At 36.2% G+C, this 26,329-nt stretch overlaps 1 protein-coding gene across 4 annotated transcripts in view; it reads right to left on the reverse strand.

Annotated features, from left to right (window-relative positions):
• Window positions 1–311: 311 nt before the first annotated feature.
• GABRA1 (gamma-aminobutyric acid type A receptor subunit alpha1) overlaps window positions 312–26,329 on the reverse strand; it is a 44,013-nt gene continuing 17,995 nt past the window's right edge. For all 4 annotated transcript variants that reach the window (XM_056349865.1, XM_056349866.1, XM_056349867.1 and 1 more), the window contains exons 5-10: window positions 21,586–21,806; window positions 19,861–19,943; window positions 15,136–15,279; window positions 9,404–9,556; window positions 6,581–6,783; window positions 312–3,127 (exon numbers count right to left, since the gene is read on the reverse strand). In XM_056349865.1, coding sequence (XP_056205840.1) covers window positions 2,819–3,127; window positions 6,581–6,783; window positions 9,404–9,556; window positions 15,136–15,279; window positions 19,861–19,943; window positions 21,586–21,806 — 1,113 coding nt within the window. In that variant the 3' untranslated portion in view covers window positions 312–2,818. The remainder of the gene's footprint in view (window positions 3,128–6,580; window positions 6,784–9,403; window positions 9,557–15,135; window positions 15,280–19,860; window positions 19,944–21,585; window positions 21,807–26,329) is intronic.

The following is a 26,329-nucleotide window of genomic DNA, read 5'->3' on the forward strand; positions in this document are numbered from 1 at the left end:
CTCTGTTCCTACCCTATATCATCTTCATTGTTGTGGTCCTAAACCTTAACAATTGTTCGTCTGATTCAATTAATTGCTTTACTGGATATACATTGTACAGACTGAACTATCTTTTTTGAATGTTGAATCAGATTTTAGAAACCTTCCTGTTGTAATATTTGTCCCTGGAAAACACTGGACAGGAAATTACATCTATTAAAACTGCATTCATTACCAAATCTGCAGAAAATAAGATTTTGAATGAATAGCAGTTTATCAAGCAATGTGTCATACAAGGCAGTAACTTAAGAAAACCAAAGTAAAACATTCACTTTCATTATTGAACATTTTTAGCTTTATTATTATAATAGAATTACAGTCTGACATAAAATAAAGAGCTTTTGCTAAACTCTGTAAAGCAATACATGCTTCTGCCATAAACAACCTCTATTAGATTTAGATTTTATTGCCACATCACTGCACTGAGGTGCAATAAACATTCAATGTCATCTTTTTAAAATTATCCCAGGAGTAAACAGAAACTGTCCTCTATAAGAGTGTATCATTATTTTCAAGGAAGACTTACTATTATTACATGGTTTAGCAAAGCATTGTAAAAAAGCTACATAGAGAATACCTTGTCTTTGATAAACTGTGCAATCGAGTTTATACAGTATAATACTATTGGCATAGACTAACTAAGAGGTGATATAATGCAATCATTGCATAGCAAAAAGCAGACTAGTTAAGTAATAGTCACATCTAATGTGCAAAATGCAGACCAAAAGGTAGCTATGAATTGCTAGAAAGATAAAATGCCCTAAATGAACACACTAGTTTAACGCCAAAAATAACAAGATAAACAAGTACACAGAAGTTAAAGAGCCATAGTTTATTTTTTTCTATACATATATCTACACAGGATACCAGAAGATGAAACATCCCCTTTTAATAAGCTCCAATCAGATAACTAATCAAGTTTAGACAGGACTAAATGTTAGACAATGAAGCATTATTAAAAAAAAAAAAAATCTTCTCTAAATAAAACATTAACTATTTCCTTTTGTAGATAATGTCAAATTTTTGGATTTTTTTTTTTTTTGAGAAAGTTTAGAAAACATTGCCTATGAAATTTGATTCTCAGTAGCTGTTTCTCCAGAGGCTTATGTAGCATTGTTTTAAAATTAATTCAATATCATATATTAAGGTTTTTTAATTGATGCTTGCAAATACCCACCATTCTTCCCATCTTTGAAAAATCTTTATCTGAAATTTTATTTGTAAGAATCAGCAGCAATGATACTGACTAGATTTGTTTTTTTAAAGGGAGCATGATACCTGCAAAATGGACATCTTTTATTTAAAGCCCTTACATATTGTTCCTACAAATATATTGCTACAGTAAAAATGAAATGTAGTAAGTTTACTCAATAAAATCTATTTTCCTGTACATTCTTTTATGTATGACTTTTTTGTATTTAATGCTACATATATTACATCACTTATTGTAACGGTTATGTATCAGCAAATATAGCAGTAATATACAGATGAACTTCTGTCTTAACAAATATTTCACCATTTTTACCTACCAAATATACTCCCATACTTTAGTATTTATGCATGACCTGAGCAGACCAGTCATTAATCTAATAGTATACATTGGATGACATTGTCAAATTGCAAGCTACTGTACACTTAACCACTTTACAAATGGAATTAATTCCAAGCACTTTCTGCATATTTATTTTTTTAGGCTTTCCAGTACCACTGACTTTTTTTTTTTTTTTTATTCAGGCTCTAAATATGTTTTATTGAGCATTTAACAACATATTAAGAGCTAAGAGGTGAATCCTACACAATGTTTTAAGAACGCAACTTTAAAAAAGTAAAAAAATGTACAATCTCATGCTGCATATTTACATATATTATTTAAATACTATATTTTATCTTTCTGCTATCCATAAATCTCAATCTAAAGCTTCTTTTTAATGTATCATTTTATAAAAGAATACATTCAACATATCTAGAGCTTGCAAAAAGTTTGTTGGTTGTTTTTTTTTTTAACTCGTTAAAACATAGTGATGAGTAAAAGCTATCTGTAAAAGCATCCAGGAATTGTTTGGATTACACAGGTGATAGAAGAAACTTGGGATCTGCACTCGATCGTGCAACTGGTTTTAAATCTAGTCTAGTGATAATGCTTAGAACAAGACTGCAGTAAGACAGCAGATTAAAGCATTTGTTACCATTAGAACTTATGTGCTATACAGTGGCAAACTGTACCTACAGTGAGTAGATTTCCTTTTCATTTAAAGACCATTTAATATTGTAAGTTGGGTGGTTTGGTATATAGAAGAGAAAAGGGGTTTAGGAAAATAACGTCTCTTATGGGATTCAGCAAATGGAAAGCTTTACATCCTTGAAAAGATTATAAACAGTGGTTGAATAAATGGTATGGTATAGTATGTGCATTAGGAACATCATAAAGAATACTATCCCACTCCCCACAATTCTTTCAATAAAAATATCTTTTTCATGTACATATACAATACCTTTTTGGGGACATTCAGTATTAAGCTGTCTACAAATAGTTTCCTTTTGTTATTCTACAACTCTTTCCCATTTTCAGAACCATTTTTCCAAAGTATATAGCTTATATTGTTCTCTCCCTCACACACAGGTTTTTCAAACATACAGATATATTTTACCTTTTGTTAAATAAAGAAACCTTTATTTTCTTTAAGACAGAGGCAATGAAGCAAAGGGGAATTACTATATATGAAAATGGGAAGCAATTCCCAGAGCAAAAGACAAAACAGAACTACATGAATAAATGAGGTTATTGATGTGGAGTTGGAGCTTTTAACTGGGGTTCGCGGTTTAAATAGGTAGCCCAATAGACTAAGTTAAAGATTCCAAAAAGCAGTGGGAAGGCTATTCTTGATAGTCGATCAATTTTACTGACGCTGTTAAAAGTTTTCTTGGGCTCTGCAGGTTTTGTTTCTGGCTTAACTTCTTTGGGCTCAATCGTTGCGCTTTTAGCAATGGTTGCCAGCCCAGGGTCCCTTGCAATATTAGGGGTGTAGCTCGTAGCTGCAGCTGTGTATGTGTTATTTTTCTTAATGAGAGGATCCTTCACTTTCTTTGGCTGGAGAAAGAAAAAAATGTTTTATTCTCACTGTCTTCTCAACAGATAAGATTATGAAAAAGCACTGTAAAAATTTGCAGTTATTTGAATTTATACAATGAATTGTAACAAACTGTAAGAAAGAAGTTAGTGTCTGGATATATGACTCATGCGAAATATTTAGGTAAAGACAAAATCATCAGTCTGTGATATTTGTATTAGTAAAACCAAATTAGATCATGGATAAACTATAATGATGACTTTTACCAATAGCTAGGCTCACTGATCAATAAAATTACCTTTAATGGTAATAATCAGTGACGAACCACTCATAATTCAATATTCCCTTAATCCGCTGTGCTTCCTGACCAGGACAAAAACTTTGAAAGACAGTGAATTTCTTAATGTAGCTTTCCATTATCAAGACAAACGATGTTATATGAGGCATTCTAACACAGTCCACACATAAAAATATCATGTGACCATGTACTCGAAGAGTGGATTATTTAATAAAATGCAAAGCTGCCAGTATTCTGTTCACTAACAGTTTACACTAAAAGAACATGCATTATGGAACAGAAACTTAATGTTCTTCTTTGAAGGTTACAATTGGATCATAATGGCTGAAACGTCATTCCAGATACAAGGATTTAACTGTATGATTTTTGTATCCATCTACCTATATTGCCAAAGCAAGAATGTATTGAAAATCTTTTAGTGGAGAAGAACTTACTGATTAGAAAGAATATCTAGATTTCCCCCTGAGTCCTTGTGTTTTCTAGTATTCTACTTCTGGGAAGTACTTGTAGGAAAAAAATTAAATTGTCACATCTGGGGATACCAAATGGAATTCAACTGTCCCTGTTGCAGACAGTCCAAACCCTTCCTCCAGCCACTGTGCAAGGATGCACTGTGCATCACTTTGCTCCAGTTTCCTCTGGTTATGAGAAAAAAAACCAGATAACAACACCAAAAATCCTAAGAGCTTAGAAAATCTTTAGGCAGTATTTGCCACAAAAAGAATAAGCAAATGTTACCCATGTTACCCATCTTATTCTCTTAGAAGGAAAAAAATTAAAGATATGGCTAAAGAGAAAACATGAGCAGAATGTGATCTATTATATCATTTCACGAGATAGCAAATATAATTCTCTGTGTTCAAGAAGTAGCTGTCCCACAGAGGCAATACTCTTTAAAGCAATTGCAGTACTTTGTATGACAGATTAACTATAGATTAACAGCTATACAGACCACCCAGTCGGGGAGCTTTGATAAAAAGTTCTTGTTCAAGTGAACAGCGAATATGCTCCTGCAGGATATTTAGGAACGTGGAGGGAAGCTGTAAAACATTCAGGCAAGGGGGGAGAAGCTTGTTGAAACATGGCTTGGAGCCCTACACAGGAAGGAAATAAAAGCCAAAATGTTAAATTTCTACTACTTAGTAAGAGAAGGGATTCACATAACGATGCTGATGTAGATGCTCTTTATTTCATGACAATAACATTCAGCTTAGCTTGAGGCTAAGAAAAAGCTTCAAATTGTCTTAGAATATTTCTGCTGAATAGGAGAAACAAACAGGTTGAAAAAATACTCAGAAAAGAAAAAAGGTAATGTCAGAAAGATTTTTTGTTTTAGTTGTCTGTCCATTCTTTTCCTTCTGAGCAGGAAGGCTGCTAACACAACGCTTGCTGAATATGAAGCCACTCCTGTTTCACTCCCAGCCAGATACCCCAGTGAGCAGCAATAAATCCAGCAGGCAAAGAACTGCTTCACAGAAGTCTCAGGGGAGACTCTTTCTATAGTTTTAAATGTCATAGGGCATCTGAACCATAGAAAGCCCCAAAACCAGTCAGGGTTTTGATATTTCATGTCAAATTCAACTTTATGAAAAACTAATGACAGCTAATTAGAGCTCTAAATTTTAGTAAGCTGTGATGCTCTGTTCACTGTTAGTTTGCCTCGCTTGCCTTTCCTTGTGTCTGCAGATAATGTCCTCTAACAGGTACCGGTGTGTCTTTGCTCATTTGGATCAAATGACATGAACACCCATACCTGCTGAGGAATGCAAAGACATAAAACTTCCAGTCTTTTAAATAGTGTTTCATATTGTGTATATATCCGTGTGTTTTTTCTGAAAATTTAGGTTTTTTTGAAATGAAATGTCTGATTATGCTAACTGTATTACAAGGTAAGGTTATATTAACAAGGCACTGTTTAACATTTAAGGATTTTGTTCTATTAGTACAGCCCATTTTCTACAGTAGACATGATGAAGACAGGAGCACAACAAGGAATAAAAAAAAATATTTTCAATGAAAGTTATTATCAGTAACTGAAAACTCAATATTCACCAGCAGTCATGCAGCTCATTCCTGTAAGTTTGGTTTTTTACTTCGCTCATTTGTTCTACACTACTTTTGTATTAGTTGTCATTGTGTACATGTCCTAATTTTATTTCTGTTTTCTCGTTGACTTATGTAACTAAGATAAAAAAAATAGTATATAGGCATACACTTCTGAATTAAACACATGTATTTCTGTAACAATGAGTAACATCTGCTCCTCCAAATATTTATTCTGCTGAATCTCTAGTCCATGCACGTTCATAAAACCAATTAGGCTAGTTAAAAGTCTCTTTCAAGATCTCTCTCTCAAAAAACTCCAAAAACCAGCAACAGAACCACAACCAAATGTGCTTCCTCACAGAAGCAGCTGACATGATAACTCACAGGAATGGGAAACTTTCATCCTCTGAATGTCCTCAAGAATTTCTTGATGCACCTGTGATTTACAGACCAGGTCTGATCCCAGACCAAAGGGTGTCAGTGTGACGTCTCTCTGTTGCGTTCAGGGAGGTACGGATCAGGATTGAATACTCCCAGCACAACTGTCAATGCTTCCTCCCCCCAAAAAAATCAATTTCTCCTGTAGACTAAGAATTAAAAGTAATATTTCTATTCTTGAAAAATAGGAGGGGGAAAAAAAGGAATGAAGAAGTCCTGCAGTGATTTATTTGGTCATGATCACAGAGCAGTCTTCCTGAAGTTCATGTTGGGGAGCAATGTACTTTGGAAACCATCAAATATATTAGCCACAAGATTTTTTCCTACTTTTATACTGGGGCATCCACATTTTCTCTTGCTTGAACACTAGAAAATTAATTGCCAACCCTCAAAAGAAATACATATTTATTTTCTTTCTGCTCAGTCACACAAGTAAAAAATCTCAGTAAAAATTTAAAATCTTAATAGCTTAAATATCATCCAGTATGTCAGAAGCATATTTAGGTACTCAATGTCTAATTCAATATTGTTTATGTGTAGAAATGCTGTGTGTGAACAGATAAGGGAAGTCTTTTGGAATAATTACTTGCTATTCTAAATAATAAGAACTTCTAATGGGCTAAAAAAGCCCCAAATAGTGACCAAGCATGACACACTATGACCTGTTGGGATAGATGTTAAGTGGTGTTACCTTTTCAGGAACGACACTTTTGCCATCCCATGCGTAGCCTCTCTTTGTGAAGTAATTCACTGTTGCAAATTCGATGAGTGCAGAGAACACAAAGGCATAACACACTGCTATAAACCAATCCATAGCAGTGGCATAGGCCACCTTGGGGAGTGAATTCCTTGCGCTGATGCTCAGAGTAGTCATTGTCAGGACAGTCGTCACTCCTGCAAAACAAACAGTTTTAGTGTCTTTAGATCAGTGGCTATATGTTGTGCTTCATTTCTCAACCGTTAAGATAGATGGGAAGCCTCGAGTTCACCCCTAATTCTTATAAACCTCCCCACTTCAATTCAGTTCCTAACTGAGGATATCAGATTTCAAGATCTGTGGAAGTTGCAGGATCTTCAAAACATCTTTTATACCTTTACTCTTTCAACACTGTCATAGTGGAATCATATTTTTTAATTTGGAATGGAAATAACGTTTTGACCTGTGGACTGGGTACTTCTTTATGCTTCCTGGTATTTGAATAATCATGGTTGTTGTTCTGTACCCTGTGAATTGTCCTGCAGATGTAACCATTTAACATTTTTAGTTCTTTCCTGCAACAGTTCTGAGATACTTAAGTAGAAAATTAAAGCCTTATTGTTCTCATTCAGCTTATTTGGTATATGCTCCTTCAAATGTATACTCAAGTGCACTAAGCTTTATGTGATACCGCATCTATTGGAATTGATGGGCTTACGGATTCCTGCCTTCTCTTTATTCACTGATGCCCTAAAATAGCAAAGAATTTATGTAAGAGCAATGACAGTGTAATTTTCACTTCTGACATCAGAGCTTCTCACTGCTGATGAACCTTTTCCCTTAACTGGCCATCAAGAGCCATCAGGACTGTATTGAACTCGCTCTGCTTGCAGCTGCTTGAAAAAAAAAATCTACAAGGGCAGGCTAGACATTCACATCAAATCACATGTCCACGAGTTACCCTGACAACTGCACTGTCATCTATTGAATGTGTCTCACAAGTTCATCTGCGCTGCACTGAGCATTAGTGAAAACGTACACAGGTCTAAAATAGGCCAAATAACGAACAATGCATTTACGTGCTGGTGTAAAGAGCTTGAATTATTAGTGCCTAATGAGGAAGCAATTTCTCTTCCCTGAGAGACAACCTAATCTTGACTTTGACTCCTTGCTAGTGAGCTTATGTTTCCCCTATGTAGTAGCAAAACAGGATTTAGAATTTTTTTTTTTTTTTCCTGTGGTACTAACTAGACTGAAAGATGTAAATTGTGCTTCTGTATGTATAAACATTCATGCGACTTTTTCTGAAACATTGCTTCACTGCCATTAAGAAATGAAAAAGCTATCTTGATACATAATGATGGAGTAAACACAAGATCATTTACTAAATAACTGTCTTTTAAAAGGAAAACTTTCAGAAATTTGTAGGTTCTTGAGCTCTGAAGACAGCAGCTTGAACATTGCTCAGTATTATATATTGCTCACTGTGAGACTAGGAAATTTTGTTCTCCATGTAGGGACAGTGAAGTACAGCATTTCAAGCTTAGGATCTAGCATTTCTTTTTAAATGGTATGTGTAAAAAGAGGTAAAATAGTTACAACTTCAATAGCTTTGAGTACAGAGGCCCATAAAAGTCCCAGGTTAATTCTTAGTGAAGTTGATGATAAAAATCCGAAATTTTAGATGTTAATCTAAACAATAACGTGTAAATCAAATTTAATTATGCTGTGATCTAAATCATTCTTCTCTAAACACACATCTGCATATCAACAGAAAGCCTCCGCTTGGTTCATGAGGTCTAAGGCTATACAATTTGTGATTGACTTCAAGAGGCACTGGGAAACTACAGCACAGCTGTGAAGGGTGCCAGAAAAGGTCAATAAAAATAGCCCATGTTCAAGAAGAGTTTCAGAGTCTGCATTTCGCCATATCAAGCCTTGGGACTCTCCAGCTTTGCTATGTCCAGTGTAAATGGGTAAATCTTCTTCAGCAAAGCAGGAGGGCCCATGGCATCCTGCCCCAGCAGCACCCTGAGGTAGGGAAACAAGTGTAAAAGTCAACTTGGCTGTGTGTTCTTCCACCTCCTCCTGCCAAAGGTGTTCAGGTGTCCTACCTGAACATCACGAAAAACACTAAGTCATGTAGAAATCTCAGGTTTTATTTTCTTTAACTGAAGATCTGTTGCAACTTCTCTCTCTCTCTTTTTTTTTTTTTTATTATATACTATTAATATCTCCAAAGAACATGTTAGTTGTTTGTTTCTACTTGTAAAGTATTTGCAAGCAGTGGTTAAAACACTAGGGACCAACTGTATAAACTTAGAGTCCTTTATATTGCCTCCTTACAGCATTTGTCGAGTGTATCTATTCACCGCTGTAAGCACAACGGGAAACCTTTAGCAGCAGCCTGCAAAAAGGATTGATGACAAAGATTTTTAGGTTAAGAATTTTCAAAGGGCCCAAGGATGTTAAATGACCAACACCCATTGATTAAAGTCTTTTTGACAATCCCCAACATGAGTGTTATTGCCATTGTCAGGAATGTTTTATTCATATACTTACTGTTTTGGAAAAGTTGAACTGTAATAGATTGCTTAAGGTATCTTCAGGACTCTTTTTACAACCAGCTTAAAAGCTTTAGACCTTAAATCAGTTTCTACTACATCTTTGCAATGAAACGTGTTAATTATTGTGCACTGCGCTATGTCGGGGCTCATATTGCTCTCCAATATTGTGTTACACCTAACTAGTTTTACCATAAAATTTCTTAAACCTCCTTGGCTTACGATTGCCAAGTGGTTTATCAGTCTTGCTTACCAAATACAGTTCTTGCTGGAACAGATTCTCTATTAAGCCAGAAGGACACCTGTGACAGTATCACTGTCATGATGCATGGCAAATAAGTCTGGATGACAAAGTAACCGATCTTTCTCTTCAAATGAAAATGTGTAGTCATAACAACATATTCCCCTAAAAACAAGAAAAACAGGAGTATTAAAGCGTTTCTAAATATACAAATTAGAGGGTTTTATAGAAAATATTTTTTCATTACACTCACCCCTATTATGAAAAAAAGTCTTCAGATCAAATTGGGTCAGCTCTGAAGACAATATTTAATAAAGCAGGTTCTGAAGTTCCACTAATAATACAAAACCAGACAGTTCTGGGAAATGCTAATTAAATTTACATATTTTCATCTCTGCTGAGTATTGAACAAAAGTCTACGTTAACTGGTGCCCGTTAGGGCCTCTTGTGAAAGGTCTTATTCCATTAGAAGATGGTATACACATGTAAACATATCAAGGCTAAATCAAGACTGGCACTCAGAAGTGTTTCACTTGGGCCAGGCTTAAGATATAATTGTTAATGTGACCGTGCCTGCATTACCACTGGCCGTGCTTTACGTACACTGAAGATTAAGTGTTCCTGTTCTGCTAATTCAGTACTTTACTACATGGTTATTCTCTCCTCAAGTAAATGGACAATGCAAGAATAACACAGAATATTTTCATTAGCGCTAACTTTTTGGGTGCTACAAAAACATATGAGCTGGATATTCCAATTGCAATTGAAAGGAATCTGAAGTATTTATGTAACTGTATAAAACTTTCTCGCCAGAGCACAGTGCATAATGGCTCATTTTCAGATCACTGTTTGCATCACTGAAAATGGATTTTGAGAAACGGTATGTTCTCAAAGGATTGGAAAACCTATTTTTGTGACTTTTGGGGGGAGTAGATTGATTCTTTTTATCATGCAGTAAACATTAAGAAAGAAACAAGTGGACATGTAACTGAACGGAAACCTCTGTCTAGATTAGAGATGATGTGAAATTACTGTTATTCTATTTTAAAATGCAGGTAGCTGGAAAGAGAAAGTTTCTTTTGTACAGGAAAAGCTTAAACTGGATTGAAAAACTATGTCTAGACATTGACTGCTTATGCATCGAGCATGTCAAATGCCCTTTTCTTTAATTCAGAGTCTAGAAGAACATTCATCTGAACAATCTTGCTCAATGTATAACCCTGAGGAAAACTTACAAATAAGATGTGACAACACTCCTGGTATGTTTCAATATAAAATACAGTAGCAAAGGGGGGAAAGAGAATTAATTATAAATTGAGAGGTAAAGCAAAGGATATACAAGAAAAATTTTCTCTCAAAAATAGGACTGGCAGAAGTAGTATAGTAGGAATTATCACTCGAATTTTGCCCACCTTTCTTTAACTTTCACTGAAACAATCTCTTTTCTTCTGTACCAGAGATTACAATCTTATGAACAGTGCCAGCCTTAGCTAGAAGAGCCAATAATTTAATTTTATCTACTAAAATATGACGTGGGAAGCTATTTTAATGCCATCAGATATAGAATGCTCACAACGGTATGTCAGAATTAATTCAGTGATTGTAGATGGCAAGCTATGAATACAGAGTGCACACACCACTGTGCTCTGAAGCTTTATTTAGCTGCTTAAATTATCAAAGTATTTTTAACCTCTGGAAAATGAGAACAAGATTCAAAGCATAAAGGCAATTAAAAAGACAGAGATTACTCTCATCTGTTAAGAATTGCAGCAGGTCTGAGATAGAAGTCAGCTAAAGGTAACGCCATGAGGAGTGAATCAGGCTGAGCATAGGCCTAGAATAGCACCTACAGTTCAGTTACAAGGCAAATACATGCTTTTAAATCTCCACAGTACCCACAGACTGCAGTCATTTATTAGAAGATAGTAGATCTTTGACGAGATTTGTTTAAATAACTGCAGGACGTGAAAGTACTCCAGTAATTTACTGAATCTTCAGCTTCCCACGTTTTATGGCTTTATTGAAAAGCATAGTCACATTCATGACGGCTGCTGACCACTGACTACTAGCAATTCCTCTGTAATTCTGTTTTCAAAGGTTTGTAATTCAGCCATAAAATTCCCTACAAGCTAAAATTTCAAATAGCTCTTGAGAAAAATATTTTCTTTCAAAAGTTGTAGCACAAGTTGTAGCTTATGCATCTCACATTCTCTTATCTAAAGAGCTTAGAAAGAAAGTTTTTTCTTTTTAGCTTCCTTGGAATTCTTAAAGTCTTCTACAAATAACTGTGTTGAGCAGATAAAGTTGTTTTTCATTTTATTTATTCCATGAAGTTTGAATTAGTTTATATGTATTACACATATGAAGCATTTAAAAGTGGTCCAACAACTCCTTAATCTATATTAACTTGATGTCTCAAATGATTGTCCACATTTGAGTATTTCCAGTGCTCTGGAAGAGCTTGTGCCTGTGCTCATCTCTTCTGTAGCTGCAGGTTTTAACCAGCCCTTAATTCTACAGTATATTACAATAATTGCGTCAAATGCCCAGGTGGTATAAGCTAACCTGTGTCCTTAGAAGACAATAGTTGATAATTTAGTAAAGTTACATCAAATCTATTACTCTGTGTTCTGTAAACTATTTGTAATAAACCCAGTTTTTCAGGTTAGCACCTAAAATTAAGGTGCATCACATCAGACGTAAGATTTGAGGTGGGGAATGAGTTTTAGCTATAATACTTTCTGTCACTATAGTAGTAAGTAAGGCTTTATTTGTCGTTAATTTAAAACAAAGTATTTCTCATTTTCTACTTATGCCATGTAACCCATCAGAAAACTTAAGAACAGCATCCTCTCCACAGATCTGCAGAACATCAGGAAAAAAATATACCATTGTGAGTATAAATCCTGAGGAGTCTCACTGCAAAGCAATGTTTTCAAGGTGGCAAAATAATTCTATGTAAATAGAAACTTGCACAAGTCCTTTAAGCATCTGTTAAGGTGCTTGCAAAACTGATCATTTAAAACTCTTTCTGAGTCAATATGGCCCATTAGTTGGACTGACAGGAATTTAACATACAAGTAAAAAATGGATGATAAGCAAAACAGCAGCAACAATAGTTGTTATTTCATTTATTTAATACTATTTTTAAGCCTATAGTGCCTGCATATTTCATTGCCATCATAGATGAATAACTATACTATAAAAAAGTTTTAGTCTTTCAAGATTCTCTTGTCATAAAAAAACAGTACTTGTAGTTATCTTGTTCTAGATCTAGAAATAGGGATAGCAGATGGCCTACTAGCAGAAGAAGAAATTAAAAAATAAACAAACAAACCAACTTTATGGATTCACCATATCATTTAATATTTTTGAGGATGTTTAGAGTAACCCAGTTACACCCAAATTCTTGGAAAACACATGTCTGGATTTCCAGACAACTATAAAAATCATCTTAAAATTGCCCAAGATGTTATAAATTCCTCTAATGATCCACAGAATCAGCTGCACAAGAGCTTCATTTTCTTGCCTAATAAAGGTGCTGAGATCTCTTAAGTGAAGACTGTCTGCAGCTCCTTTTGTCTTTTTGTCAGATGAGTCATCATTCACAACTCTTAAAGCAGGGAGGGATTTCATAATTTTCATTACATATGTTGTACCTTAAAAGAGAGGTGACTGGGGACAAAAAAAAAATTGGGGGATTCTGCTGAGACTAGCTGCCCACCTACCTAAATGTAGAGAAAAGTGATTATTAACCACTTCTGACTGATCCATTATTTCTGACCACCATTATTTTGGGGGAAGAAAAGCATTTTCCTTTCCAAAGCAAATTGAGAATTTTTCCATGAGACATTGAACTTGCAAGCAATAAATGTGTTTCTTCCACCACTGTATATTTTTATCAGGTAGTAACTAAAGAGGATTGCAAGTCTAGTACTAAAAAAGATTCTGTAATAGGCATTTGTTGAGTTTAGATAACCATTGCATTTAGTTCTTTGTAATTTTTTTCTGTATGTAGACAATAGCATCTTTATTTCAGCAAATACTAACTATACTGTATTTAGCTTTCTAGTTAGGCATGGTAAAGAGTCTCTTCAGGTAGAAAAAGGAGGCAGAATTCAAACCTATGAAGTATCATGAGCAAAACATTTTTTTGTTGTTGTTTCTTCATGTAAATGCATGAAGAGTTTTTACACTACTTATATTTGTCTTCAGTTCTGTTTAAAAATATCTGCCTTTCTTAACAATTTGTAGGGTGTTTCTCATGTTACTATCTAATTACCCTCAACTGTACCTGGTATTATCTACTTGGTTTCCAAGCTTATGAGTCTCTTCTGCTTATCCTGGTACCCTTATAATGCATCCAACAAGCCAAGAACTGGCAATGAGTGCAAAAGGGCAGGCACAGAGGTCGCCAAGGTCTCTCCAAGTGAGTAGCTTCAGAACAAAAAGAGTGAAGAGCTCAAGATCCTTGCAGTTCCTCCCAAACCCTATTGGCTTTTCAGCAAAGGGCAGCTGCGGTGAATTATTGGCTCCACAGAAGTCAATGGCAACATTTCTAGCTGTGGCCAGGCCAAGAGTTCTTCCCTTTTTACTTCAATGCATGCCTCTGCGCTCGATAATAGAAGCAGTGACTCTATGGGAGCGGTTGTGTTGGTATAATTCTTATGCAAAGTCCTTATTATTGCCATCCCACTTCTTTTATGATTACATTAACTAAACAGAAGCTTCCAAGCAGTAAACTGACGAATGGTTCACTAGAAACTTTTGTCTGTGAGAAATTTTGTTGGCTTAATAGAGTGTGTGAACATATTTTGGCAAGCTAAATAAAAAAATTCAGACACAAGTTAGGATTCAGCTTAAAGTGACTCACTTTTCCTTAAATGTTCATTGACTTTATGAATGACACATTAGAAAGTTTGGTTTATGCAGGTGTAAGTGTACTTCTCTAGTTCAGTCAAACCATTGGGTGTATTCAAAGCAATACAACCACTTCGTGTAGTGCTTCTTTTGGTCCAACCAACAGTCACTCTAGTCAACCCTTTGAGTTCTTGTTCATGCCCAGTGCTCAGTTTCTTACTGTATTTTGATCTTCATGCTCCTTCCAAATTATTTTTTAAAAAAGTAAATTACATCTTCAGACAAACACTGCAAAGTGAAAAATGTTTTAAGCCAGCTTCAAGTTTACAGGTATATTATACTATTAATGTTGGTTATATTTCTGTTTCTTATAAATAGTTTTGGAGTTAAAGCTGATGCTAGCATTAAGACACCTAAACCCTGTTTGGATGTTCCAGATGGTTTTTAATTTGATGATTTTTTTTTTTTTTTTCACTCTCTAAATACCTCACTGAGGAACTATACAATCGCTTTTAGCAACTTACTTCACTGCCTCCAGGAATATGATCCCTGAGGATTCATATTCATATACTATTTTTTTTGAGCTTATATAGTAGGCAGATGATATGATAAGGATATGAGGGCTGCTTCTTTATAATGTAAATTACTGTTTTTTCTAGCTAGAGCTGTCACTACAGGAAGCTTTCAAATTGTTCAAATACTATAAGCACCAGCTTCATGAAGCAGGAAAATAATCCCAGGATATGTTATCTTTTCATAGTCATGTTTTGCTCATATATTGCAATTTACTTCTCTCACTCTTTGGTCTTGGTATTCTTTCTCCTTCTCTAAACTATGTTCTGGCAGTTAAACATGACCCTTCCCAAAAAAACTTTTTCACAGACCTGTGCTGGACTGAACAATTCCAGAGTCCACAGTTTGTCCGAGCAGATCATATTGGTTCAATCGAGAGCCGTCTTCAGCCACAACCACTGACCTTGCTGGTTCCCGTGTCCATTCATACACAACCTCTGCTCTGGTATAAGCATCTAATTTAAAAGAAATACATTGCATTTCAGCTTTGCACTTTCTATTGCCATAGGGCTTTATCCAAAAAACCGTTTTGAGCAGTAGTTTGATTATTAAATTATCTTCAATTATCTGTAGAAACCCACACCTAGCTTCTTTTTTTTCTATGGGAAATACAACTGATTTTATAGGTCTATCCATACACTGATTAGCTAAATATCTGTTGTAGGGTGGGATTAAGGTTGGTCCTCAATGGCATGACAATATTCCTCTCCCTTACATCATTCCTACCTATGTAAATTCTGAGTAACTAGAAGCAAGAGTGAGATGTGGAATTTTATGGGCATTTGTGAGAACTTAAAACTCTTTTTCTAACTTTTAACTCCTATCAAGCAAGATGGGTGCCGGTCCTTTCCGTTTGTCGTAGTGTGGTGTTGTCTGGGCCATTGTAAGGAAGTAAGTTCTTCTCAGAGTGGCTTCAGTGACCTTCTCATCATCAGCCTTGCGAGAGCTCTCCATTTGGTTACCCCCAACCTCACACTGTCCTTGCTGGCTAACAGACATAGCAGACATTTCTGAAGCTGTCTAGACTCAAGTGAGTTTAAATCACAATTAACTTTTTTTTTTCTCCTTTAGTTATTTCTGGGAAATGCTCACACTCAAGTTCACATTTATTTGAGTCTTGAGCAAAGAAAAACAAAAACACTGTGGGCTCTCCAAATCTGAGTACACTATTACGTTACATAGATAATTCAGTAGCATACTACATATGCCATCTGGGTGTTTTGTGCTGTTACTAGTATGTTATTTAAGTTATTTCAGGAATTAAACTATATATAAATATTTTTAATCTTAGTCCCATTGTAAAATTCTTCTGTCATTTTGTGTCATCTAGAGTCTGACAGCTCTAGCTCTGAGCAGTTTGGGTGGGAGTCAGCTGTCTACATAGAGGCATCTAGTGTCATTCTTCACACCTAAGAGTATTCAGACACGTATGGGACCGAATGTGTGATCAGAACCTACATAAAGCTTGCACCCACCAAAGGCAGTTGGAAGCCAGATGGGACATCTTAGGGCACTTAAAATGACACTAGACTCCTACCTACAGGATAAGATTTTCCCATTTTTCAGGACTGGCAAGCAGGAAAGGAAGGAATCTGATTTGCTTCACTTGTGAGATAGTAATTTTATCTTATCAGTGTAAGAGATAACAGTTAATAATTGAAGAGATGCTGGTGGATGGAGTGTGCTGGCAAAATTAATTGCATGGCATTTGGTCCTGCGTGATTGAAGCAGAAGGGTGCTTTTACCCTCAGACTTCATATTCCCTGAGCACTGTAACTTACACAGCTTTTTGGAATCAATGGTAAATGCAAATTACATCTTAAAAATTCTAACCTTAAAAATAATGGCCACGGTAAGTACAAGAATTGGCTTGCTAACCTAGTCACATAAAGAAAGACTGGCAATAATAATATCAATTTTCAAGCATTTCACTTGTTCTGGAGCAGGAGGGTAGTTTGGGAGAGGACTGATTTCCTGAGCTGCTGAGGACCCCTGGACAGGGTTAGAGGGAAAGGGAGCACACTCATCAGGGCTGGAAACAGCTTGCCCTGCCCTGGAACTGCCGGATTCGGTTCCCTGTTCTGCTTTCAGCTCCAGCTTCCCATTCAGGTACTGCACAAGTAGCAACACAGCCTTTTGCTCCTATCACTGCCACTTTCCAGAGTGGCCTTAGTTTTAAACTGACAATTAGATTTTTGTGGTAAGCGTCGAGGAGAACATCTGCCTTTCTGATTTTGTTTTGCCAGATTTTTTTGTTCCAGAATCTCTTTAGCATTTGTCACATTCAATTTACATTGGAATAACCTCTAGCTTAAGCTGCTATTTTGGCAAATCCCTTTAGCCTTGGAGCTGGGTCAAACATTTATTGGCCTCCACAGTACCGGCAGAGTCCACGGGAGACATGCAACTCCTTCAATATGAGGCTTTCCTGAATCCAGCTCCAACAAGTGATGAGTAAGAGGGGAGGACATGGAAAAACTTTTATCCAATTTAATCCAAAACAGAGCTGGACGAACACTAATTTGGGGAGCTATGGAGTGCAATATTGTAGTCTGTACTTAAAGCTTGGCTTTCATGACAACTAAATGTCTTTTTCAGTAGATTTTTCAGTCCATTAAGAGGACTATAATGAATTGGCTTAGGTATTTGACAGAAATGTCCTACACGTATTTAAATATGATTTCCACTGAAAAAATGGCAAGTAAATATAAGAACTGTTCTTTTTCTGTGTACAATGGTGAGTCTCATTTTTGCGTCTTGCTTGGGTCCAACCATTTATCCCATGGGAGAGATTTCTATTTATATCAATAACTAAATATTGAGACAAATGTTCTATAACCTGATAACGATGACAGATAATCTGATGAGGAGGGGAGAGGTCCAGCGTTAACGTCCTCTTCTGGACAGTGAATTCCCCATGCAGTGTCTGCAGTAAAGCCGTGTTACAGACGGAACTGCCCCCCATGAGGACCCAAGATTAGCTAATTGCTTGAATTTAGTAAGGGAATGCACTTTCCCTGAAAACTCCTTGATTTTGTTTCCTGGCCCTTCCCAGCATTTGGAGTTACTTGTTTTGCTAGGTCCTGTTTAGGACAGCTGGCATGATAGCCAGTTAGTGTTCAAAACAAAAAAATAATCAAACTAGCCTGCAAAACATGACAGACACATCTGCACTGAGCTTAGAATGTCAGTTACTGCCTCTGACTTTAGTGTAAGAAATGGTCTTTCAGTCAGAAATATCACTGATTTTTTTTTTTTTCATTTAAGAAAATTATTTGTATTATAGCAATATTTTATTTTCAGGATAAAAGGAAAACAATGTAGATACAAATGATATGCAGCTATATTTGTGAATCTTTTTGCTATCTTGTTTTTACCTTGTGTTATAGTTCTGGAGTTGTATTTAAATCCATATTATCTATCCCTTTTCATTCGTAACTTCTGCATCTCTTAACCATTTAATCAAGGCAAGATCCTTAGTAATCTGGAAAGCCATGCACTTTGTGAACCAAGAGTACACTAATCTGGGGCACAGAGGGCTAGGAAAAACTTAACATCAGAAGAAAATGAGAACTATTGCTCAGACTAGGGAGTGCTGAGTGTTTAGGCTGTGGCTCAGTGATGCACAGATGGGGCTGGTGATAAGTGTCTTATCAAGTCTATGGTAGCTCACATTTGTTCAAAAACTTGATGGTTTAACTTTGCATTAGCAGCTTTCATGCACAAGTAGCCATCTTCCCACCTCCCAGATCCAGCATGCAGTCCACACAAACACTTTAAGGTGCATTTCAAAAGAAATTCAGTGCTGGGACCACTCCTGACCTAACTGGGATCTCAGGTGCACAGGTCTCCAGAACTCGCTGCAGCTACTGGCCCTGCTGTAGCTGGAGCCAGGCTTCCCCCACCCTCCTGCTTCACAGGAGATTGGGAAGATTTATTGGAAGTACTGTAGGAAAATTTAACATTCCAGGAGTAAACTATTCTTGTCAGTTATACTCCAAGTTTGTGTCAGCTTTTTGTTCTCTAAATCTTATCTAGGAGGCTAGTAGCTCTTTAAAGACAAAACATCAGTCCTTTCTCATGTTAAACATAGAGCTGTTCAGCCCAAAGTAAATTATCACCCTGTCTGGTATCACGTGAAGAATGAATTGGGTGTTCAGTGTGTTGACTTCTAAAATTGATCAAGCCACTAAGTACCCATTATCAGTGAAACGACCCATCCCTACTAGAAAAAAATAGCCATTGAGGAAACAATTTATACACTATTACATCTACACATTTTGTCTTCCTGGTTTGTGTTGAGCCAATGGAAGTAAAACAGCTCTTCACTATGTTTTGTTTTGTTTGTTGTTTTTTTTTTACTTAAAGAGTTGAAGGGGGGCTATATTTAATTTTTTTTTTAAATATTATGTTTAGCTAAGTTTGGAGGTATCAGTGTCAGGTGGGTTTTTATTTAAATTAAAGTTTTAGCGGAAATTCTCAATTTACAGAAAGCTTTGTCAGTTACTACGCTGATTTCAATTACATTACGTTTTGTCCAGTATGTTCTCTAACCTAAGGTTACAAATGTTGCAAGCTTAGGACTCTTTTTTGGAGATTTCTGAGATTTTTCACTTCCAGAAATGTTGTATGATTGTAGTATGAATATTTTATAATCTTAGGCAAAATTTTATTCTAAATTGTTTTAACCTAAACCAATTCAGTTTTATTTTTCTCTAACATTGATTTTGGGTCTTAACAAAATAAAGCAACTGTAAGATTAACAACATTTTCTATATGACAAACTACTTTTCTAGTTGTTTAGAGCACCGTCATTCTTCTCCTTCATAAATGTCCAGGCATGACATTGGAGAATATTTAAGACACATAGAAGAGGTTCATTATACTAAATATAAATATATATAAGAATAAAAATACAACCCTGCCAAAAAAAAGTGGAAAATACACAAGATTTAAACCTTGAGGTTTTCTCAGTTGCAAAATACTTTTTTAAAGTGGCCTAAAAAGGGAGAATCCTCAATTTAAAATAAACTTACAGCTTCCAAATTTCAAGGGGCAAGCATGTGCATCCATAGGAAAGTCTTCTAAATGCATTGGACATTCTGCTCTCACAGTCAATCTATAATGGATTAATGAGCAAAAGGACACATTTATTCTAGTTTCATAGAAATAGCAAATAGACTTCTATTAAGACACATAGAATAAGTATAGCATAATATCTGTTATGTGATTAATTAGCAGCTAGAACGGGACCTGAATTCTCTGGCTGAGGGTGCTGACAGGCATATGTAGGCACACCAGTGCCACTGGCTCTGCCCCTCTACCTTGTTTCACTGTGCAGCAGAGTCATGCTCAGACTTCTAACTTGGCGTGAGGGTTAAAATCTATTAGCAACTGAAATTGCTTCCTTGCTGCCACCATTAAATTGGCCCACTCTGGATGCTCAGGCATTTGCTGAAATCATTTCATTGCTATCAGCTTGGGTGCAAACATGTTTCTCAATAAAAGAGATTAAATAAACTTGAAACAGTCACATACCACACATCTGCAAGGAATGAACAACAATACTTGAATACTAGGCAGAAGATTGCATTAAGGCACTTGCAAAGGTGAGCAAATAGAAATGGTTATGGTCAAAAGAGAGACATATGTGAACAATGTGCTGCCAAGATAATGTTCCTGTGGATTAAATCCCTAACAGCCAAGCATTTAGGAAGACAAGAAAAATTGACCTGGACATGTATAACTACCAGCCAAGCAGATTCTACCCTAGTCTAGGCAATCTTGAAAGATGTTGCAGAATAAATTGAACACATTTGACAGGCTCCCAAAAGCCTGGAGACTTTTTCTCCAAATACTTGTACTGTTTTTAAAAACATCTTTAAAATTGTTAAAAGAAAACTCAGCATTCACCTACATACGAAGCTATCCATCTTGCCTTTAAGTCAACAGAATTACTTCATACCTTGTATGATTCTATGGAAGACATACACAGAGGATGTGTAGCTCTTTAGAGACAACATACCATTTTTTTCATTGTTTAATTTGCAGTCCTTTAAGCCAGAATGTTTCTATGACTGTATATCATTTTTATTTCAAAAGGATTTATTTAACTCCTCGTTTGACAACTGGATAGCTAAAGTTCAGTCATTCATTAAGAGAATAATGTATTTTTAGTATGAGTGGTGCCAGCACAAAAATAATTTTTGCTCCTAATTCTCCAAATGCTTCAATGACTTGTTTTTCTGGTTATGAATGGAATAAGAAATGTCTATTTTTAGACTGTCATGTATTCCCAAGAACAAGAAATATGAAGAATGGGTAATGAATTCTGTGTGCACCTGCTAGTTCTTAGACTCTGCATTCTATATGATCCAAAGATTAAAATCCTTTCTACTCGATCTAGTAGTCTAGATTATATTAAACTTCCAGACTTGTTTATACTTTGCTGATGGAATCCTTGAAAGTAATTCCAAACTAAAGTCCTCTGCAAACTGATGGATTCCTCATACAATAGGTACCTTTTAAAAATCAACCATTAAGAAACATCCAGTGACTGCAAAAATAGCACAGCAGGAGGGGAAAAAATAAACACTGCAAATGCCTCACTTTGTCCATCATTCCATGACCTATTGTGAGAATAATTGCTAAGCAGGAATCAAATTATGCTCAAAAAGGAACCTGTTTCCTGTTGGGAAAATATGATGCTTCAACAAGTTAAATTGTCAAACTAAATTAAGGATATAATATTTAGGGCTCACCTCATTGTGTATAGCAATGTCCCATCCTCTGTAATTCGTAATAGTTTATTTGGCATCGTCATGTTATGAGCCACTGACTTCTTTCCATTGTGGAAAAAGGTATCAGGTGTCCAAATTTTGCTGGCCATTAAATTATTTAACCGGAGAACAGTCATAGGTCCTTTGAATTTTAATCTCTCATCTTTCCAGCTTTGGCGGAAAAATACATCTATAGTATATTCCTACATCAATTCAGAAAAAAGGGAAATGCTTATGATACCATATGTTGCAATATAAGAACTCGAAAAATATATTCTTACCATTCCCTAGAAGCAAGATGACTATTAATGAAATTAGCAATTATCAGAACTTTTATTCTCTATATTACTTACAATGTACCTGAAGCTGGTTATTAAACAGTTACAATATCATTACTGTGTTCAACAGAATAAGCGCTAGAGAGAATGGTATATCAAAAGTTAGATAAGAATTTGAGATATAATGTAGTGGAAACAAAATAATTCACCCTCTTCTTAGTTTTCTTCACCTTCCATAAAACTATAATTTGAAGCTGTGGATCTGTAGCCAGTATGCATAGCACAGGAGGATATATCTCTTAAAATGAAATAAGCCTGGTGAGACAGGGTCTTGCTAGAGCCTTTTGTTCCCAGTGTCTCATTAGCATAAGCATGTAGTCAACCTGCAAAAAGTTCACAATTCACTAAAATTATGTGGTCTAATTTATGAGATGGGGAATGGCTCATTGGGCCAAATCATTGGACTACAGAGAGCACAAGCTGAGGACAGCTTGGGATGAAGAAACGTAGGTCGGTTATGCAAGGACTGGGCCAATGGAGAAGAGATGCAGTGGCTGACTTGGTGTACACAAGAAGAATCAAAATACCCAACGCTCCATATGAAATGAATAAATTATTTATTACAAAGTAACAGGAACAAGGTTAAGAGGGAGAGGGCGAAATTAGGAAAAATATGTTGGAGTATTAAATATAAAATATAGATGTATGTGGGGTGAAAATGTGAAACACTTCTGTGAATGCTGTAGAGTACAATATTTTCCCAGGGAAAAATTCCACTCCGGAATGAAAGTTCAGTATGGCATTATCCTGCCCCTTCCGTCATTCATGGCTATGATATTGTGATAAATGTCAAAAGCAGCTATTGAAACACTCTACAAAGTCACCATGAATAATAATATTTTGGCTGAGAAACTGAGCCTTTGCTGAGACCTCCTGCTAATGGAGATGGCAAATCCTGAAATAAAGGAAATTGCTATGTGGGAAGGCACACGTAGGTATAGGGAAATTAGCTGCTCCAAGGAATATGTTAGTAAAGACAAACATTCTGGAATGGGTATGCAAAACCTCTCTGTGGCAGACTCCCTTAGACTCGTGATTTTTCTTTTAACAAACAGCAACGCTCCATACAATGTAAGCAATTGTGAGTTGTTGGTTCCTTGTTGCAACTAGCAGTAATTAGGAATGGTGATTCTTACAGGTGGTGTATTTTTCCTGGGTTTAGGGCATGAAATGCCTAAAGAATTTTCTTGTGGACATGGAAATGTTGTAGTTCTGTGGAGTGTTCTTACTTTGGGTTTGTTTGGATTTTATTTTGTTTTGTTTACATCCCAGACCTGGGAATCATTTTGGTGCACACTTAATTGTATTTCCATTTTTTTAAATTGTATGTTCTGAATGTACAATAATGCAGGTTGACTACAATCTTCAGCAGCTGCTGAAGCCTGGATTTGTTCAGCTCCAGTGACAGCAGTTGTGTACTTATAGCCAACTACTTGCTTCAGAATTTTGCTGAGTTGGGGCCTTAGGTCGACCTGTGTGCAAAATCTTGCCCCAGGTGTGCAGCAGGGTAGGAGAGAAGGCGATTTAAAAGGCAATAGATGGCATTAAAATATTGGATTTCCTCCATGTTTTACTAGCACCAAAGAAAATTTCCTACTACATACATGGGAAAGGCAAAAGACATGCCCAGAAGGTGACATCATTTCAGCGTGCCTGTAAGCCATTCCCTTTTTATCTCTTTCAACTGCGAAGGAGGAGGTGAGTGGGAGGTGGTACAGGTTGAGAGAAGGGAGTCTGGTTCTTCACTTTATATGAACATAAGGTTCTTATGCTGGAAAAGAACAAGGAGTCTGAGAGATTTGATAAGGGACCTGACAGCATAAGATAAAACCCAATTAAAAAGTAGCTGACAGGTCATACCTGGCACAGACTGAACCCTTCTCTATCCCAGTCCATTGCACCATATAGGATGAATTCATTTTGGCTGAGATTCTCAACTCTTTAGCTTTCACTGCCCAGTGTAATAAGTACAGTAAGTCTCCTCAAATGAATCCTGACAGACAGCTGATCTTTAAGGTCAAGTCATCATATATTCTGATTAGGGCTTTCTTCTACAGGAGGGTGCCATACAGAACAAGGGAATGAAAGGATTTTCTCCAAACCATGTACTATAGCAGTGGTCTATGTGCAAACACATGACTGAGATGACATTTGGAATAAATTCTCTGCAGCAGAGACTCTTCATTCCTTAGTGTGCAAGTAAAGAAAGAAGATTCCTATCTGCATTTTGGCAATAAGTTGTATGGTATTGAATATTTATAACACTTTGACTTAAACATTCTCTGATTTACTCATCTAATAGCTCTTCATGGAGACTGTTTATTCATAGGATAGACCACCCTGTGGTCTGCATCAGACAAGGTGCTGTCCAGGTAGCAAGATAAGACATTCATTCCTCAAGAACTTCAAATACAGAAGGAGTGGGAACGAAGGTCTACTAGAAAAACAACGTTCTGTCTTTATGAAAAAAGTGAATTTTAAAACGTTTCTTATTCGGGATAGTATACATCAGAAATTTCACAAAAATGACAGTCACATGAGAACAGCCAGTTATCTGTTGATTAGTTCAATCCACCATCTGAGAAAGCATGCCTGAAAACCTGCAAAGTTCTTCCAAAAAGAGATGGTTTTCTTTTAAGAAGTGGTTTTCTCCTATTTAACTTTATTAAGTTTTAGAACAAGCCAAGACATTCTCTTTATAGAATAACAGGTTATGTATATGCTGCTCTTAAAAGAGTGTATTGAGAGTGGGTAGGAACACCATGTACTCCCTGATATATCAGCCTACTATCTATATAACTGCCTCATTGGATTTCTGCAAACAGATGGTCTAGGTATGCTGATGCCTCACTGTGGCTGTAGTTTCATAACATATGGCATCAGCTGGAACAGCTCATTGCCAGTTCCCGGCCATCAGGCGCGGGTGCAGACAGCAGCGCATCCTTCCCAATACAGCTGCTCGGGAGGCCTCCCTGTGACGAAATCCCACAATTCGCTTGACACTTACTGTAAATCTGCTCACCAGAGCAAATGTGGGGTAGCCCTCAAACGATGGAACCAACCTGTGGTATGCACAGAGGACTTTGCACTAGACATACATTGAAATTACCATAAAATTTGTTTTCTGGTAAGCTCTTCATTTTATCTTTCTGTCTCTGATTTCACACTTATTTCCTTCAGCAAAAGATTTAGCATGAGTAGGCTGCACACACATTACTTTTTAGGGGAGGCAAGTAGGAGGTTTACAGTCTCTGCTTTTCTGTGGTTCTTTAGTTTTCAAAACACACCTGCCTGTGTGTTTCTTGGTCACACACTTCATTAAGAGACTGATTAATTCTCTCTCCTGTTCAACTAAGTAAAAATCAGCAGCCAATGAATATGGTATGTTTTTTTAACTGGTTTTGAGATTATTTTTTTTAATGTAGTGATTGCTTATGCTATAGTAATTCAGCTGTACTGAATTGTTGCTGAAATCAGTATTTTTCTTCCAAATATACTTAATTCTGAAAGGAGATTATTTTTGGCTTCGCTATATTATTCCTCCTTAAAACCCAAACCCCATACAAACATCACTTTGTCCTAGGAAAGCCAAATTAGCTTTACCTTTTACTTAATAATTAAATCACCTGAAACCACAAGGCATAAGTAGATGCTAAAGTCCAGACATTACATAGTCTCAAGTAATTCAGCAGGCCTACCAGTTACTCTAAATTTATGTCTACATGTAGGAAAGCATCCATGTCCATTAGTTTATTAGATTGCCATTCATTATTGGAATTTTCTAGTAGATCTGATTCAACAGCGCAAACAGTAGCTTAGCTAGCTGACTTATAGAAAACAATTCTAATAAATATTAATACAAAGCATACATTCACCTGCATATATCTGTCACTCTTTTTTGTTCATCTCCCACAAGCACCTACGTCCAGCTCAATACATAATTTATGTTAATTTTCAGGAAATTAACAAGAGATCTGTCCCAGGAAGTCAGGTCTCTTAGGAAAGGGAGCAATCTCAGATCACTTACAAGCTGCAGTTCTACAGTTTTAATTCAAAGACTATTAAATTAAAAAAATACATATTTCAGTCACATGACTGTGTTCAAAATTTTCAGTTTGTCCAGTGGTGACGTGATTGGTTTTACCTGATTTGAGACAGAAACGGGAAAGCAAGATGAAGTGTTTTACTGAATCGATTACCAGAATACAAATCGTGGCTGTCAGTGGTTTCTACCAATCTTTAATCTAAGGAATTTCTCCTCGTTCAGTGTGTAATTGAGGGTAATAAGTAGGCATCATAATTCCACAAAATTATCACAGAATAAAAGAGCAGAAGTCATTGAATGACTTTGGTTTTTAATTCTTCTTCATGGTATATATAGCACTTAG

The sequence above is a fragment of the Falco biarmicus genome, chromosome 8 (genome assembly GCF_023638135.1).
Source record: "Falco biarmicus isolate bFalBia1 chromosome 8, bFalBia1.pri, whole genome shotgun sequence".
In the NCBI taxonomy this organism is placed as follows: Eukaryota; Metazoa; Chordata; class Aves; order Falconiformes; family Falconidae; genus Falco; species Falco biarmicus.